The sequence below is a fragment of the Apteryx rowi genome, unplaced genomic scaffold (assembly GCF_003343035.1).
Source record: "Apteryx rowi isolate R43461 unplaced genomic scaffold, aptRow1 scaffold_131, whole genome shotgun sequence".
Lineage (NCBI taxonomy): Eukaryota > Metazoa > Chordata > Aves > Apterygiformes > Apterygidae > Apteryx > Apteryx rowi.
Genome location: NW_020447542.1, coordinates 655817 through 675160, shown reverse-complemented (window position 1 = coordinate 675160; position 19344 = coordinate 655817). Strand labels below are relative to the sequence as shown.

Below are 19344 nucleotides of genomic sequence, written 5' to 3'. Positions count from 1 at the left end.
AAAACTGTATAACTGGTAAGAGGACTTGCCATATAAGCAAATTGTACATGTTTTTGTGCACTGTGTTCCAGATGGATTACCATTATCGTATTATAAATGAGCTGGGTCCTGGCTTTTGTAAAAGCTGCTCCCCTCCTTATTAGATACTGAGTTCCCTGAAAGATCAGCCCTCCCACTCTCAATGTAAGGATGCCAGAGCATGGTCAGTCAGAAGTCAACTTTGGACCGTGTTGCAACCTGTGCTCAGTAATTTGTAGCTTTTCAAAATAGTATCTGGGATACTAGGTAGTAATTTGATCAATGCAATATGAAAGCAAGATGCAGAAGCACCTGAAGGTTTAAAGTAGCATTTTTAGTAAGTGGCATTTAGAAAGTAAACAGTGCATGAAAACCAGGAAGTGAAACTGGGCGCACAGTTCTGCCATTGGCATTGAAATGTACAAAGCAAGCAAACAAGATAATAGAAAGTAAGTCTTGGACTTGTCAGTTTTAATAATAATTAGGCATACAATGGAGAGAGTCCACAGTATATTTGGCTTGACACTAACTCTTTTAAATAGATGGCATAAAATGCTGCTTCTAAAAAAATGTAATAGAGTTAAAACTATGTGATTCATAACACTTACGCATGGATCAGGCTGGACAAATCTGACAGGCCACCAACACCTGCAGCAGGGCCACCGATGGCATTTGACATCATCCCCGACATCCTGGAACAGTTAGCACAGGGTTGGCATTGGGGTATGTAGGGACCTTTAGAGTAAGCAATAAACTGCTAGGAGGAAATAAGATGCAAGAAGAAGAAACTGCAGTAGTTCTACTTACAGTATGAAAAATAAAATTACATTTTCAGAAAAACAGCACTATCTACTTTTTCTCTGTTAATTCAACCCCCTAAAGACATTTGTTTCAATGATAATCCATATTAATACTTACAATTGTTGAACTTGAGGATTCTGCATTAAGCTTGCTGCCTAGAATAGACAACACACAGCTGAAATTATAATACATTTACTACTTAGGTATCATTGAGGAAGATGTGAAAAAAACACAAGGTGTATCTTATGTTTTGTTACAAATTATAAGCTAAGTTTATGTGCATAGGGACATAGGATCCCGAGCAAAAAAATCATTACAGGAAAGTATTTCTAGGATATGAAGCTGACACAATTTGTTATACTTTAGACAACAAATACCAATTACAATTTATTACAGTTATTCGGAATCAGACATGAAAAACAGAATATCAAGACATGAAACATAAAAACCCAGTACCTTAAAACCAAAAAATTAACTTAAGACTTCTAGGGTCTAAAGTTTGCTTTTGGGCTTTATTGGGAAAGGTCTGTATTTTATTGGTTCCCAGATTATATAAATTAGTTTTACAGCTATTATTACTAGAGGGGGCACAAGCTGTTAAGGCTATGGCCACATGAACAAAATACTGCAGAGTAAACCAGGTTGTGGATTTACTTTGTATCATGGTTTTGCAGTACCGTATATCTTCTGTGGTAACTTAAATATTTTCTTACTTTGTAGTAAGAATAAAGCTATTAAATTTCTTATTAATAAGATACCTCAAAAATCACACTGTATTTACCACAGGGTAAGAGTGCATATGGACAGATACTACAGAATAAACCAGATGATGCTTTAAAGTTAGTATTGTAATTCCCACAGAAATCAATGGCTGTATGAACACAAGACTAACAGGCACAATGGAGTATCTGCTCATTCACTGATCTTGTCAAATGTAAAAATAGAAATGCACACTATTTATTTTATTGATCAAAATATATTTCCACGAAACATCTCCAAAGTAAATCGGCTGTTTTCTCTAGTCTACAGTTGAATATAAAATGCCAAATTCAGCTTTTGTTCTCTCTCTAGCATCAGCAACAACTCTGATCTAGGTTTCGGCACAAAACGGCAGTCAGAAGTAATTTTCTCAAGGTCAGACAGTGAGTCAGTTAAAACAACAACAACCACCACCACCACCCCACCACATTCATTCTTGACTGAATGCCCTCTGTTCTACTTACTTTGCCATGCATCTTCTGGAAATGATAGAAAAAATTCTTGCCCCAGTTAGCTCCATATTGAAGAATACATTTTTGACTCTAAACAGATGCAGACTGACTCAGTCACGTGGCCGGCAAAGTGCTACATGGAGTTCCAGTGCTATTTAATCACTAATGCCATTGGAGAACTCACTCACTCACTTCTTCCTTGCTTACCATGTCTATTATCTAGAATGCAGTATTAGACCAGATCTATTGATCTCTCTCTCATGCAGTGCTTTTCCATGCTGAAGCACTGGTTGAAATGCTCTGTCCTATAGGAGGTGCCAGAGAGGTAGTAACTTTTAACTGGGTCCTCAAAGGGAACAAATATTTTTTGATTTTTTTTTCTCCCAATCCCATTCTTCAAAGTTAATCCATAACATTTTGCTGAGAAAGCCATGCATGGAGAAAGACTGAGGGAGAAAACCACAACTTTTCAGTGTATTGGAAGTAAAGGAAAGCCGTTTTATATTCACTGTCTGCACATCTCAAAGTTTTGCACACTTAGGAAAGTCAGGGATAACTTGAAAGGGTAAGAAAAAAAGGTGTATTGGGTTATTTTCATCTTGGATAGGTTGCATCTGAATCAACTGCTATTCATTTAAGAGGCAAATTTTTTGTATTCATTGCTAACTGCTTATGTGGGGAACAAAAAAGACAGATGTTTTCACCATGCTGTTGACAGTGTTTTGCTATTCATGCCATCTATAAAAACAGCATAGCTAATCTATGCATATTTTTGTTCATAAGTAGTAGAGGATCAATTGGAACTCAGTCAAGCATTAGACTAGATGCAAGTTTCACTTACTGGTATGAGTGTAAAATCACTTAGAAGAAAAGTTTAAATTCAGTATAATGAAACAATTGCCCATTATAATAAGCACTAAGATCACTTGTCTTATTGAACAAGAGTTCTTAGAATTTCAGTCATAAAAACAACATAATGCAAAGCTTAAAATACACTCACCATACTAATGAAGGCAGGATTGTTTATCAAGCTTGCCATGTCAAAACTCAGTCCAGTTCCAATCTAAAAACAAATTACATTTGAAAATTAATTTACCTACAAAATCCCAGTTAAAACCACTGTAAATAAATAAATGCAGAGCTAACTTACAGGACTGGACATGTCTCTTAGTTTCTGTTCTGCTATTTTCAAATTTGACTTGTAAGAGTCGTTTTCTGGATCAAGATCGAGTGCTTTTTGGTAACTGGTAATTGCTTCTTCATATTTATTCACTGAAGTCAGAGCCAACCTAATGTGAAATAAAAAAATCCTGGCTGGAACATAAATCAGCATCAAAAGATAATGATATTGACATTTTCTGCTCTAAGTAAAACACTATCTCACAACTAATTTTTATCTTCAGCACAAAGTTAAAACAAGATTTTCTATCATACTACTACTGCTTAGTGTAAGCATTTATTTTTGCAGAGTAGAGGATCCCTGAAGAACTCATCTTGCATTGTCTGTTTCACAAACATGCAAGATTCTTTAAAAACTCTTTGGCATACCGTGATTTAATCTGAGAGCACAAGCCAGATCCAGCATCTCTGACTGCTCACATGAGCTCTGAATTCCTCTAAACATTTCCTCCAGTTGTTTTGATCCAAGAGATGATTCAGAAGGACGCACTGGTAAGTAAGGTGAATGATACTCTTCACATTAGTTCTGCAGCTTCAAGGAACCAAATATTGGAACCACAAGTTTCAGCCTGCCAGATCTTTTGTCTCAGGCAGGAGAGCTCAGTGTGTTACTTGCATCAGTCCCAGTCATTACTTCCAGTGATTACAAACTCTGTCATGAGATTTATTGATAATAGTTTGAAACTCACTGTGCTCCTGAAGTAACCCATGCAATTTTCATGTTTCCTCCCTTAACATAGTTGCTCTCAAACAACATTCTCCCTTTTGGCCCATTAATTTGCCAAAGTAGTTGTTTCTGATCGGGGAGAAATACAAACAGGTATTTCTGAGCTGCAATTATGCTTATTTACAAAGAAAATATGTAAAATCCTGCTTCTTGGAACACAGTATGAGTCAGAACAGCGGACAACAGTTTCTTTGTTCACAGTTCCAGGCCCACCTCCTAACTAGACAAGTGCTTTCTCTGGGTCATGCTGGAGGCATCTCTGTCTACATGGCTCTCGTCTCTGCATTTTTCTGTGGCACCTGTTTTTTTCTGTGACACACATACAGCTTCTGTCAAATCCTCAGAAAAACTGATGCACCTGTGTAATGCAGTAGGAAAACATAACTTTTTCACAGGATTTTTTGTTGAGATGGTGGCTTCTGCACTTGTTTCTTTTTAGATAATACGAAACAAGCACTGTTTCCTCATTCAGCTTATGCAAATTATAGTATTATATCCCTCTACTGAGTTAAGCAACAGCCTGTAGCTCAAAATATATCCTCTATCATAACAACAATATATCAGCCTATCAAATAAGAGAAACTTGATCCCGAGAATGATTCCACTTACACTGTATATCAACAAGCACACTGGTCTTACATCCAAAACTCTAAAATAACCTCCAACTTCCAATTAAATCAGCCTGTGTTTTCCCTCCATCTCACTGAAATTTGGGGATCTCTAGATCACGTCTCCATATAGCAAAACCAAAGAGTGTTAAACAAGACAAAACTAATTCAACAGTCCCTAAAATTTCAAAGTGAATTAACTATGGGTTAGACCACCTCAAAAGCCAATCAGGCTACACCAGTACTAGTAAAATAAACTCTGTCAGGGAAGATTTTCAGGTAATAGAATTCCATTATCTTTACTCTTAGATAAATGGGCCCTGCCACAGTTTTGTCCCAAGCCAGCTAGCATTATCCCAAACAATTCTGGGGCATGGTTCAGAGGTTAACACAGGTCAAGGCAATTTAGCAATAGGCAGTTTGAATTTGGCCACTCCATAATGCAGACTAGCAGAGTTTAATAATATGAACATAGACCATTTTGTGCCAGCTGACCCCCAAGAATAATCCCAAGCATTTTTTAATTTACTAGTATAGACTTAACCTCAAAAGCCAAGAGTCTAAGGCAGTGTTCAGCCCAGACCCTCACAATATCTCTGATTATTGAAAATGCAAAACTACATGTCTCCAGACAGAACGGCCCTTCACTCAAGTAGATATTCAATTCAGGAGAATATTCCTGGCATTATTGTTTGAGACAACACTCAATCAGATCCACCGCCTAAAGGGATAATACCGTTAATCTCTCACACATGATTCAGAAAAGTTACTAACGAGATATAGCATAGTCTTACTAAAAAATCTGCTTCATGAGAGTTATTGAACAGAAAAATTAAGTCACTACTCCTGTTAGCACTAAAGCCCCAATACTTTTAGGATTTTGTTCTCTAACAGCATCATTAGCAGAGTAGACTCACTGTTCCAACTGCAGAATTCTTATTACTCATAATGAGGTAGGAGGTAAAAAAAATATAAATATAAATATAAATATATCTTGACTTCCTAAAATAAATTTGCAAAGTTGGTAAACTAAATGAAAAAAAAGAAAAAGCAAACCGACTAGAACTGATACGAAATTGCTGAGATCAACAGGCTCTATAAAGCTTAAAGCTGACAGCTCAGTAGTATCATTTTCAGAGAATTGCAACACTTTCAGGCTAAGACTGCCAGCTGAAGTAGAACAGCATAGCTCCATTGATTTCAGAAAATCTATAGTGATTTACACTTGGTCTTCAGTGTCTACTCAGATTTGTATTAGCTTACCCCATTCTCCCATATGCTTTGCTGTATTTTGGATCTATTGCTATGGCTCTCTCACAATCCTTTATTGCTTCACTGTAGTTGCTGAGCTTACTTTGAGCTGCGGCCCTAAAAGAAATTAGAGAGGGAAGAGAGACAACTTTGTCAAAAAGCAACACTAAGAAAAAAAGCTCAGAGATTTACAATTCCATCACTAACTTCAGATGTGTTTAATTTTACTGACTTTTTATTCATTACAYAGAAAATGCCTCAGCTCTCTAATTCAGTGGGACACGCAAATGTTCTGAATTAAATATGTGCTTAAGTGAATTGCTAGACTAGGGTTTTGGAGGACACAGGCTCACCTCTAAGGACACAAAGGATAAGTAATTCTAAGAAATTGTTTTAGAATCAGCACATGATTATGCACAAAATACATCACAAAACCTATTGTAAGAACTGAAACTCTCAMATAGTAGAATGTTTACAAAGAATCGTTGTTTAAACAGAAATATTTTATACAATTGCCCTTTTCCAGTAAGAAGTATATTTTCACTGCCATTTCATAACATTCAAAGGATACCCTCATTTTTCACTGCTCTTTTCTCTTTCTGAAACATCAGAACTGCTAAAATTTCCTTTCAGTAAGGGCTGCTTCACTTGCTTGCAGAAATTGGCTTCAGGATAATGATTATAAAGGAACTAGCAACTTTCCACTGAAAACCATATTTCTGTTACAGAAACATGGTTGTACCGAAGAGGCAACTCAYGCTTACAGCTAAATGAGGATAGCATCTCTTAGTAATCTCTGAATTACTAAATTATAATTGTGTCTCTACACCAGAGAGACACAACTAAATGTTGTGGACATTTATACTTTAAGATTAAAGACTTGCCCAAACTAAATAGGAGATTGGAACAGATTAACCCTCAAAATTTTACCAGCTTGAAAGGTCTCAAAAACATTCTAATTTATGTTTTTCCTTAAAGAACTATAGTAAAAATGACCATTTCCATTGCATGAAGCATTTTTCTCTTTTATTAGGGATGCTAAATATGACAAAGATCATTCTATTTCATCCTTTCTCCTGTGATGCCCTCTGAATTGCATGTTTTGTCTGATTGATTAAAATCTCTTCTGAACAGGACTATTTACAGTATATCTTTCAAATACCTGTCCAGCTTCACAGACATCAGTGAAGATGTATGGATAAAATCAGGGACAATGCTTAGTCTTGCATTGTTTGAACGGAAAATGTTTATCCATGTTGGCAGACAATTTATATGGCCAGTTAAAACTTTGAGTGATTACAGCTTTGTCTTCTTCTCAGTGCTATGAATAAAAAGCAATACTGTTGGAGGCAGTAACTCTCCACTGATTCCAAACTAGCATAAGAACAAGGTCTATGTTTATTTGCACACTGCATCACCCTCAAAATTCCAAGCAACTGCCTGTCCTTCTTTTAAATAACTTTGCACAATACTGTGCTCACTGACATCAAGATGCATTTTGGTCCCCACCCATTTAACGTGTGATGATGTTGCACATACAGTGAAGTATTTCTTCTCATTTGACAACTACAGATTTGGTGCCTAAGCACAATCTAATGAGGAAACTTCTGATTTGGGGAGGTTTTGGAATCACATATAGCCACTGAAAACCTAAAATCACTTCTGTGACCAGTTTTCTCAAGGAAAATAGATGATTTACATTCTGAACTGTCTTGAATATTTAATGTAATATTAGTAAACTGTGAATTCCCTGCCTCTTTATGCTTGTCACTAAACACTGAATCATCCACTTGTATTTATCGCAAACAACTTGAGTAATGGAAGCATAGCTCAGAAAACAGAAAAATCCACTAGGTACAGTGCCACAAGGCCAGATTAACTGCACTCAAGTTGTCAAGTCCTTCTGGTAACAGATGCACTGAACAGTATAGAGCAGAGAGGCTCTACACTGACTGTCTAGAGACAGGTCACTTCCAGGAGGGCTCATAGGCTATACTGCTTATCTTCCTATACTGGCCTTCAGGACAGTATAGCTGAATATTTATGCTCCTGGCTCTTGGGATAACATACTCTGTCAGACTTCATCTGGTCCCATATCAGTAGCATGGTGAAGAATTGATTACACTATGAAACTACAATAACATAGTCTTGTTACTTTTTCAACAGGTCCTACATAAAGATGCTGAGTACTTAAACAATGCTTGAAGTCCCCCCAAATGCTATACTCATGTTAATGACACTTTTTCCAGGGAAAGTCAATACTGTGAGAGAAAGAGATGGCAGATGATCCACTGGAACACCAGGGGGGGGAAAAAAAAAAGTTCTTATTTCTAACAGACTTGGAATCACGATTTAATATAGAGATTCTAACTCACAAAAACCTGATCTCAAGTGTTATGAATGGCTTTAAAGTCCATATTACACATGTATCTAATACATATAGACTCGATCAGCTCATTTCTGATAAAGATTCATATTTTTAGATAGATTTGTTTACAAATTTAACATGTTAGTTCCTGAACAGCAGCTACTTTTAACCTCATGTTGTTTTCATCTACTTCATAATTTATCTTTAAAATTATGTTCATTAAGTCTGAGGAAGGAAAAGGGTGTGTTATTTTGTTTTTACCTGTTGCAATAATAGACTGCATTGTTTGGATCCAGTTCTATAGCTCTAGTATAACAATCCACTGCAGCACCATAATTTTCTTCTTTCATGTGATTGTTACCTGAAATAAATTACAGAAAACTCTTAAGTAGTTAAAAGATATGGTGCTATGTATGAAAGCAAAACAGTCACACTATAACATCCATAAGACAGCTATGATTTCTCTTTTTCAGGATATATTCTTTTAAATAGAATTGGCATGAAATAATTCAAATAAAAGTACCTACTATGTATGTAAAAGTTTGTTATGTACAGTGTAGTCCACCACTTTCTAGGTAGTTTCTGCTGTTAAGCAAAGACCAGTTTGTTGAGAAGTGGTTCTAAAGCAATTCAACCACAACACCTCCATTGTAATTTAGATTCATCAGTCTAAATATCTTTGCAAACCTCATACTGCAGTAGGCTATATGTTAAATCCCTTTTGGTCTCATCTTCTCACATCTCCCAACCACTTGCCTCTAGCTACCCATATAACATGGTAATGTTAAACAAAACCAAAACCCAAGCAGCATGTAAGCCCCACTTCTGTGCAACTCTCACATAGTTTAGTCATTAAGATAATGTAAGAGCATGTATAGCACAGACAGCCTAAAATGATTCAGATGTAAAATTTCTCACCATAAGAAGCCATCAAAACTCAAAATTTCTGGTCCATAAGAAAGTTTGCCATTTCTCAACCTTTGTAGCCTAGTACAGTGAAAAACTAGAAACATATTTGCCTCTTCTATGGGAAGAAAATTCRGGAGTGAGTTCATTCAAAAGAAAATACATCTTAGTTGCATTCTTTCTGTCCTGACACAAGGCAGTGCAGGTAGCTTCTTTCTTTCCCCATGACAAAATAATAGAAAAATGAAGCCCTAATTCTGAGTTCCCAAAGCCTAAGGTTGTCCCTGGTCTCTAGACCCCTGAAGCCCTGGCTCTCCAGCAACGTCAAGAAATAAGCTGGCAGGAGAGTGACAGACTTRATTGTATTTTGGCAAATTATTTCATCCCTCTCCCAAAATAAACAAGAGAAGGAAAGTGTCAATAGGTTGCTACAGATGTAAATAATTGCATAAGCAAAGGCTGAAGCTTTCAGTCAGTGCAGCATGCTATCTCTGATGCAAGAGACTGTGCAGCAAGCAGCCCTAGATGCCAGTACTAACTGAAAACAACTATGCTTGCAATTTGTGAGCGTTGGAGAGCTTAAAAACACAACCAAATTTAGGTAACTAAGTATCACCAGTGTAGTACAAAATTACCTCTATTCAAGAGTGATATAACAGAGACTGTAACTATATTCAGCAATCTCTGGCAGTGAGAAGGTAAACTGAAACTGTAATCACACATACACCTGCAATACGTACACAGAATGTAACTACRCCTGTACCATATTTTAGAAGCCCATCTTTGATTTAAGGTAAAGGTCTGCTGCACACTATATCTTCTTGTGAGTTGCAAGATTCACAAGTTAAAAGATAACAACTGATTTTTTTAGCCCAACTAAAATTCCAACTGCAACCAGTAAGATTGAAGTAGTTAACATTTTTGTAGAACAAAACTGCTATCAATGACCACTAAAGTTGGAATTTCTGATACTGCTCTGAAACAGCAATGACCTGAGATCCAGGACTAAGTTGGAGCTAGTATAAATAGGTACCAACCTTGCTCTCTCCAGCTCAGAATTTGGCTAAAGGAAAACAGGAAAATAGCGAGACCAACCATTTCTGCTGAGACTATGCAATTTGGGACAAAAGGAAAAGTAACTAATATTTTATTCTAATGCCAGGCACAAATTCTTAAAATGAAAAAAGAAACAAAATAGTTTTACTTTAGGAATGAATGTGTGTCTTTTTATAGTGAAAATACTAACTATTATTAGTATGTATACTGTGGTAATACCTGGAAGCTCTATTTAGGATCAACCCACTGTTATACTATACAAACCCACACACATTCTCTACATAGCTTACATTAACACAAAGCATCAAGAGATACACAAGATTAGGGAAACAGAATCAAGCATTTACTAGTCTGGAGATTATATTACTTCCTGGTTTTCATAAATAACGACTAAGAAAGAAAATGAGCTATCTGATTTTGTTTCACCGTTCATCAGCCAATTTCTACAGGTAACAAGACAGATTTGAGAGCAGAGGAGGAGCAAGCTGGTGGCAGAAAAAGTGAAAGAAGTTATTCACAGGTAAGGGATCACACAGATAAAAGCCAGGAAGTGACAGAATTATAAAAGATATGGCTCAAATGGACTTTAACAAGTCATCTAATTCATCTCCCTAAGCCCAGGGCAGAAAAGTACTCAAAACTGAAAACATGATACTGGTGACAGATAATACATGTGTGAAAATCAGGATTGATAGGACAAAAGCAACATTATAAAACAGGACAGGAAGCTCTAACTTTATTAAGGGAAATCAAGCAAAGCATTTTAAGCGCTTCTGAACTCCTTACTAATGCCTCTAATGGCTGACCTATTAAGTGGCCTTTTGTTGAAGCACCCACTCCTTCAAATTCTTCAGTGGAGACATGAATTGCTTTAGTAACAACACACAAAGACTAACACATAGCATACACTAACTTCATTTTCTTGGTCGAGTTCACAAATCCACAAAGGTTCACAGATGACAAGACAGAAGTCACTGACTTAGATCATCCATTGTTACGGATTGGACTAGAAAGTCCAATAATTGTACTGAGTGCTGCAGGTATTCTTCACTGCACGAGGTGGCAGTAGCAGACAGTAAAATGAAAAGCTAGCATGCACAAAAGGTAGGTTACTACTTCTTTTCACTTGTGAACTAACCTGGTTTAAACTCATATCCTCAGAAGTAAAGAGGTAATGACCAACTTCAACAACACGCACAAGCAAAAGGTTGTTTGGTGTTTTTTTTTCTTTAGAACCAGTAATGGAGTCTGCATTCTTTTTGCCATTCATAATGACTGTAGATGGCCAATTTTAAGACAAGAGAGTGAATTCATTCTAAAATACGGTCTGATTTTTTCCAAGTCATTATCCTGACTTTTTTTTTTCCAAGAGGATTACATCTGCCTTGCAAGTAAAAACATATTTATTTTTTCCTATAAAACCCAAATAAGTGTCAGGAAAACCAAAAGGTCATTAAAAAGGTGATTTGCAAAGCATCAATCCATCTGACACCAATTCATATCAGTAATCAGTTCTATTTTCTTTTTTTTCTGAATGAGGAAATAAAATGGATTCCTTCTCGGTCTCAGTGAAGACTTCTTCTATACAGCTGTCTTTCTTATGTTCACTGCAGTAAAACTTATCAAAGGGAAAATAAACAACTGTCTTGTCTGCGATTTTTATAAAGTATACAAATTTGCTTTAAAAAACATGTGAAATACTATACTGACGCTAGTAACCTGAGAGTAACCTTACCAATGTTATAATATTCAACTAGCATATAATGCTTGATATCAGATAAACCTTTTCAACATGAAGCAGAAACTGTATAGAAATTATGTGGACAGAGAAAGCCATTATATTCTGAACAATAATTGTTCATTCTTTAAAGCTTCTACTAAAGAATGTTGACCAGGACTTCATGTGTTATCTGCTAGTTTTTAGCAATCTCCTGAGCAAAAAGCAGCAAGGTAGAGAATAGACTGTATTTTATTAAATCCCATATAGAGCACATCATTTATCCCTCTTACAACATGACAGTCAAAGAAAATAAGCTCAAGTTTTTGTGTGGGATGTACTGCCCAGCTGCTATACTATCACAATCCATGATAAACCAAAAATCTTAATATCCCCAGAAGCCAGTAAGAGTGTAACATGTTTATTTCTTTATTAATTACAAACCTTCATCCTTCAGCTGGTCAGCCTTTTCAACATCCTCTGGTAAAGAATCTGAAAGAGGCAGCATGTCATTCTGCACATTAAAAAAAAAAAAAAAAAAAAAAGGTTTTCTTCATTAAAATATAAGTCCCGATTATATTAAAAAACTTCTTTCATCCTGGGAAGAATTATTTCACCATTATACCAACAATCAACCAGATTTTCTGTAGTGCACAGAAAGCATGAAAGAACTAAAACATCCTTAAAAGAGAAAGATAGCTTTCTTTCCACTACTAAAGAAACCTTATAGCTCACCACACATTTTAAGGAATTCAAGGGGAAGAGAGGTAATTGATTTGTTTCTACAGTCTTGGTTTTCCTACTTCTGACTCTCTTCTTTGCCACCTGGTGGTTCGTCTGCTTCCTGTACTGGAGACTGCTATATAATGTGAATTATTAGTCTGCATTTTAAAAGTTCACATTTTAAGGGTAGTGTTCATGGGGCCTTTTTTGAAACTGAATGACTCTATTTCCACATGGGAATCAGGAGCATTAGAAAACTGTGGATGACCTCAAGCACTTTCCAGACAATTATCTCTGGGAAGGGCAAAATGCTTAACTTCAAGTGAGAATGAGACATCCACTGTTTAGTAATATTCTATATGGAATTGTCCTTGCCTGACTGAAATTAATTCCTCCTACCATCCCAAAAGATTCTCATTCTGCCAGCTTTTATGGTAATTTCACTTTTTTTCATTTTTTCCGAAAGTTTCCACATTGTTTTGACCTAAATAGCACTTTAAGGTTGTGAATACAATATGAAATCTTATCACGTATTGGCAGAGTAACTCTAGAGTAGTAATTCTAGAGTAACTCTAGAATCTAAATTCAATGCTTACCTTGTGAAAAGAATTTGTGAACATCTCTATCAAATGCTGTGGAGGTGCAAGATGAGTATCTTCCAGGTTAATCTTAAAAACAGTCTCCAAACATTGAATTGCAACTTACAAGAGAGAAAAGAGAGAAAAAAAAAATTAARTTAAAGTGTAATTTCATTAATTTATTTATAAAGCTGTGATTCACTTCCTTTTTGAGCTAGTAAGAGCAGCTCTTTGGAACACATCATGAAATAAACAGAGGCTACCTGATCCCCACAGAACTGACTTGCTAGATAATAGTATAAGCTATACAAAATCTATACATAGTTCTGCCATTATTCTTGAATCAGTTAAAAGCTTTTATTTCAATTCTCTCAATCATTTGATATGTCTTTTTTTACATAAAAATATGAGTATTTAACAAAAGCATCACAATACATAATACAACTATGCATACATACCCCACTCCCAAACACCACAACCAAACTGCAATCCATTTGTGTGGCATAACAATAGAAGAAAATGGCTCATCTTTATTGTAAAGAATAAATGCAAGATATACACAAATACTTACTATTTCTCTCTTTTCTGAAGTAAAATATATTCATTTGAAGTCATTGTTCATTAATAAAATGCTTCATCAATCACAAGACTTTATAGTACAAAGAAATATATTTGCAATACCCTCTTGCATGTTCTGTTGCTAAAGGATTAAACGGCCCTCCCAATCCTGCAATAAGTACATTCACAACTTTTCTTAAGTGAGCAATTCTAAAAGGAAGCGGAGACAAATGCCTAAGTGAAGTTTTAATTGTCATTTATCAACTTTTATGTAAAAATGTGAGAGACTATCTATTATACAAAACTGTATGTATATATATATATATATATATATACACACACACACACATATATATTCTGTTAATTATAATATCTTGAGATTATAGGAACAATACTGATATAATTGGAGAATCTAGTAGTATGCTTTCATTAAGGTATATCACCTAGACTGAAAACTGAGAAGTAAAGATTCTTCTCTGTTACAAAGTCTGGTTTGCATTCAGCAAAATGAATTTTATGTTACATTTTATTTTATAGATATGACTTTTTTAACCTGAACTAGAGATAACCAGGAGTAGGTGAATTCAAATTAAATATCATTAAAAACTGAATGTTGAAATTTAGTTTGAATTACATATAATTTGAATATTTATTTGCATTATAATGAACCTGAATACTGACCCAAAATTAGAAATGTAAAATTATTGAGCATTAACAACATAAAGACAAACATGAGGAGCCTGTTTTCCATGTCATAGCTGGGAAAAAGGCAAAAAAGTATACTTGTAAAATAAATAGTAAAACCTGGAAAATGTATTTTTTTTAAATCTTTGATCACCTACAATAGAAATGATTCAGAAAAAGACAAGTACGATAAAAAATTTATGTTAATAGTTTGTAACACTGATTGAAAACACAACTAAATATACATATAACTTGCTCCTGTAAGTGTTAAAAATTTATCATTTTGCCAGGTTCTAAATTACCGAGTAAGAACACTGGGGGACCTGGGTTAAACTTCCTTGTCTCCTGGCACTAAACTGTTAGCAGGAAAACTTAATTATAGTAAAGTGAGCATTGATTATTCTGAATTCTGAATTATATATTAATAGCACTTCTTATAAAGCCTACCATAAAATCAGTGAAATTAGATATCTAGTTTTTCCTTACATTACTTAATAGGAAGGCAGTGCCCATCATATACTTACCAATTGTTCCCTCAAACTTATTTTCACCTGAAGGTGTTCCCTTTCCTGAATGSCTCACCTCATTTTTAATTTTGTATACAGTTAAAATATAACCTCCTCCCTTTTCTTTCTCTAGGCATTAAGTCTGTTACACCAACTCTTTATCATCAAGGAGATTTCTGCAAAGTGCAATAGTGATTAAATTTTGCTTAAACAAAGTAATTCTGAATATATCATTATTACTGGTAGACATTTCCGTTAAATAATTAGTTGTTAAAGTGAACTCCTACTTTTCTCCTTTAACTGAAAAATGGAACACTGACTCCTTGCAGTCTCTCTATCACAGGTATAACAAAACTAAGAGCCCTTATAGGATAAATCAGTAGGTTAAAACTATTTTACAGCATAGTAGTCACTGGTTAATATGCAAGACAACAATGTAAAAATAAAAACACAGACAAAGCTCAAACTTTTTCAAATCAGAAGATGTTTCAGGTTGTCAAAAGATCAGTAACTTCCTTGTTTTCATGTATTGCAGTAAAATCCTGGCCCCAGTAAGGTCAGTGGAGTGAAGACTTGTTTTTGTCTGAAAAGCATCTCAAGAGACTAGACTGCCAGTCTCTCACCACCCCAAAGTACAGCACTGTTAACCATGCCATAACTTCTAGCTGTGCAAGCTAGAAGTAATCAGAAAGATGGGAGAGACTTGCTGCACCGCTCGAGCTATTAATGCAAAATTTTTCCTGTGTCTGATCTCAAGAAACCAAATTTATCTGTTCCTCCTATTCCTTCCACTGTCACACACACTTTCCAAGGCCTAGGCAGCTGCTGAAGCTTGTACTGACCACCTTGCCAATCGGTGCAGGCACCCACCTCCCTTCTGAACTGCTGGGGCTCACACCAACACCTACTACCTGGAAACAGAAGCACATGGGCTACGGTGGAGTCCAGCTCAGCATCCCCAGCGCCACACAGCTCCAGGATCTTCTGCTGTCCAAGCACAAGCTGTGAGCAACGTCAAAGTCATCACAGCACATATGCAGGCTGTGGATCACTGAACGATGAAGAGTGATTGGGCTGCAGATGCCGCTTTAGTACCCAATGTCATCTTGCTTCATCTTACACATAACATTTCCCCATCCCAAGAATTACATGCATCCCTTGCCTGAAGGGTACATCCCACCGTTTTGGAAATACTGCCTTAGGGAAATTCATTGCAGTACATAGATCTCAGAAGAAAGAAAGAATCACACCCCTGTGCACTTTGTAGGGAGTTTCTGCTTTGATCCCAAAGCAATAGGTGCTATAGACATAAAAAAATTTAGAAGCTGTAAAAAGGGAAGGGAAACAACTGGCATTTAAATACACTGCCTAAAATACAGCAAGAAAGTAAATTTGCTAATTCATACAACAGGGTTGAGAATTAAACACCAGAGATCTTTACGCCTATTCTAGATCCTGGATTGTAGGGGAATATATTATTTCTCCAGTCTACCTTCTGGTTACTCTGCTTTCTCAAATTAATGCATTTTTACTCATCATGTAAGTACAAAATTCCTAGAAATTTATCCTATCATTGACATAATTTTATATGTCAAACATGCAGAATGAAGGTTATCAATATAAATAAAGTTCAAATGCATGGCAGACTTCCCTTTTGATAAAGTCTCAGTTTTAGTTTGTAATGTTCTAGTCCTTTTTGTTGTTTCTTAGGGAATGGTAACAATTTAAATTACCTCTTGGCACAGACATTTAATCATATAGTGTTTTATCCTTCCACAGAAACCAGGAAGGTACATAAGGTAACAATGAATAACATCAGTCAAATTCTTTCATCCTATATGTCTCCACCTGACACTGACCACTTCAGTGAGTGGGATTTAGGCTATGGTTATTCCATATGCAGTAAAGATATTTTGCACAACTAAAATGAGTCAATTATTTAGAATGCCTGCCTCTGATCCTCTAACACACAGCATATGGTACCATACTTTTGGCAGGATGAAGCTCTAAAATTAGGATTTCATATCTGTATTAAAATGCTAAATTTTACATCAGTATTTAAGCACAACTGAAGTGTTATAATGTCTTTTTGTTCAGAAAATAGAATCTTAAAATTGTTGATTCCTTTGTGCAGACACTGGCTAAAGCTGCTCTGAGACAAATAATCACAACCCATCAATGTTTATCAGTTTTATAAAAACAAAAGGAATATACTTCAACTCTTATATGATTTCTAAAAACATTGCTTTCTTTCACAGCTGAACAGAAATTCCTCATTAAATACTGATATAGGTTAAATTCATAACTGACTATCACTTTTCAAATGTACAAATATTCCAGATTGTGATGTAAAACCAAATCTGTGGAATATTCTTTGAATAGCACCCTACACGTTCTTCTTTCTTGCTTATATTAGTGAGCAACTGCACTGTAAAACCAAAAGACACTGGAAGGAAAAACATTTCAGGTTTATCTTTTAAAGTGTATGCCTCTGAGAAGCAGGACTTGCTTCTGTACTTGTGGAAGGTCCACTCCCCATTCCTCAAATTTCACATAACTCAATGTTCATCTGCCTGGATATTGTTTATTGCACTGCTGGTCCTAGGCTTCCTCCTTTTACTTCCAATTCCTCCTCCATACAACCAAAGACTGCTTGAAACAGTGCACAGGTCTTTCAAACAGATGATATGAAAAGCTAACTGAAATTAAAAATCTTTTTGTTCTTCTTTTGCTTAATTCCACATTGTGGTCACCAGTTCCCAAGAAGTCTCTAGGAATCAGGGAAAAGGAAGGAGAGCAATGAGAAGGAAAAAGATAGACACTACAAAATTACGAAGGCTAATGAATGAATGTCTTCACCTATTCTGTTGGCCCCTATTCTGCATGTATTCCAAAAGGAATGAATGTCTTCACCTATTCTGCTGGCACCTATTCTGCACGTATTCCAAAATACATGCAGAAGTCCATCTTGCTGTGGCTATGTCTTCTGTTAATAGAAACTATACCATGCTGAAAATATTCACTGTTATGGCTCTTTGGAATCACTATTCATGTGAAAAAGCACTGCAAAGCATTTATTTTTCTTATTCTAAGGGTCTCTTAGCTTTCCCTCATGAATTACATGGAATTCTTTTAAGTGTGAAACTGCAGTTCTTTCCATATACCAAAAACAATATATGGCTGTTCATGTTTTACTCCTTACCCCTTCTCCCTGGCCAACATCACTGTTGACAGAAATGCTCTTCTCCTGTGTTTTGTTCACAGATGCCAACACGCACAAAATGCAGAAAGAAACCAAACATAAAAGTAAAATGAAACGAGAATCAGCTGGCAAAAAGTTGGGGGAGACATATCTGAATCATTCCCATAGTTTATATTTCAGCATTACCTACCTTAACATGATTCAAAATATCTGTTGCTCAGAAATAAGGTAGTACAAATTTTATAACTTTATAACATTTTTTAAGAGAGAGATGTTTTAGAACTTATAATCTCAGAAATATCAATGTCTTGATCGTATTTGCAGATAATATTTGGTGGCAGTTTCAAATAGGTCATTCCAGTTACTTTCTTTCATAACATACACCAAACATTTTAATGTCTGTATGTATAGTGCATACGTGTGTACGTACTATCACCTTTATCACTTACCTTCCAAGCTTTCTTGTTCATCTGGAGTAAAAGTATCCATCTGACTCTGCTCTCTCAAGAAATGGATGACTGCATAAACCAAGCGTTTGACTGATGACATTTTGAAATTGATGAATTTCACCTCTGCCTTAAAAAAGAATAAAATCTATTACTTCAAAAAATGAACAAAAGCTTTAGAATATGACAGGACATGTGCTTTGGGCCCAGTCCTGAATTTCTAGAGTATTCCAGCCTCTCAACCCTTCACTAGAAAGCCCAATAAAGTGATGGGGAACTCCTGTGATCATCTATTCTAATTATCAGCAAAAGAGCACAGATTTCCTCAGATTCATTCCTGTGTGAGAGCTCACTGAGAATAACTTAAGCCATTTACTTTTCTGAAAGATATCACTTTGGTTTTATTTCTAAGGCATGTGCACTTGGAAGCAGGAACACCTACTGAAATCATAATCAGTTAAAAAGCTATGTTGAAAAAATACCCCACTGCTAACATAACAAAATACACTTTAATAAAAGCTATTCTATTTTCTGACATGTTGCTGAATGGCTTATATTCACTTTGGACAGAAAACTGGAACACGGTGACCTCAATGCACACTTGTGATTAGTGACACGCTACAGGCTCAGTCTGATTTGCATTCAGCATCAACCGGGAGTTACATAACTTTGAGGAAAATTTTAGTTCCCAACTTTTATTTTTTCCTTAAACCGCTTCGATTATTTTTTTTTAAGCGCAGCCTTTACCCGGTTTTCTGAGGTAGAGGGTTAATCCGGAGCTTTCCACCACGAGCGGTGCCGGTGC

At 35.8% G+C, this 19344-nt stretch overlaps 1 protein-coding gene across 3 annotated transcripts in view; it reads right to left on the bottom strand.

Moving 5' to 3' along the window:
- The window catches only part of SGTB (small glutamine rich tetratricopeptide repeat containing beta), a 47246-nt gene extending 27943 nt beyond the window's left edge, over nt 1-19303 (bottom strand). For 2 of the 3 annotated variants that reach the window (XM_026056462.1, XM_026056461.1), the window contains exons 1-10: nt 19287-19301; nt 18543-18669; nt 13162-13265; nt 12287-12356; nt 8425-8524; nt 5808-5912; nt 3181-3319; nt 3031-3093; nt 937-974; nt 627-710 (exon numbers count right to left, since the gene is read on the bottom strand). In XM_026056462.1, the coding sequence (XP_025912247.1) occupies nt 627-710; nt 937-974; nt 3031-3093; nt 3181-3319; nt 5808-5912; nt 8425-8524; nt 12287-12356; nt 13162-13265; nt 18543-18642 (803 nt within the window). In that variant the 5' untranslated portion in view covers nt 18643-18669; nt 19287-19301. Of the gene's footprint in view, nt 1-626; nt 711-936; nt 975-3030; nt 3094-3180; nt 3320-5807; nt 5913-8424; nt 8525-12286; nt 12357-13161; nt 13266-18542; nt 18670-19286 lie in introns of all 3 variants that reach the window. The other variant, XM_026056459.1, reaches the window with a different exon arrangement.
- Between the last annotated feature and the right edge of the window lie 41 nt (nt 19304-19344).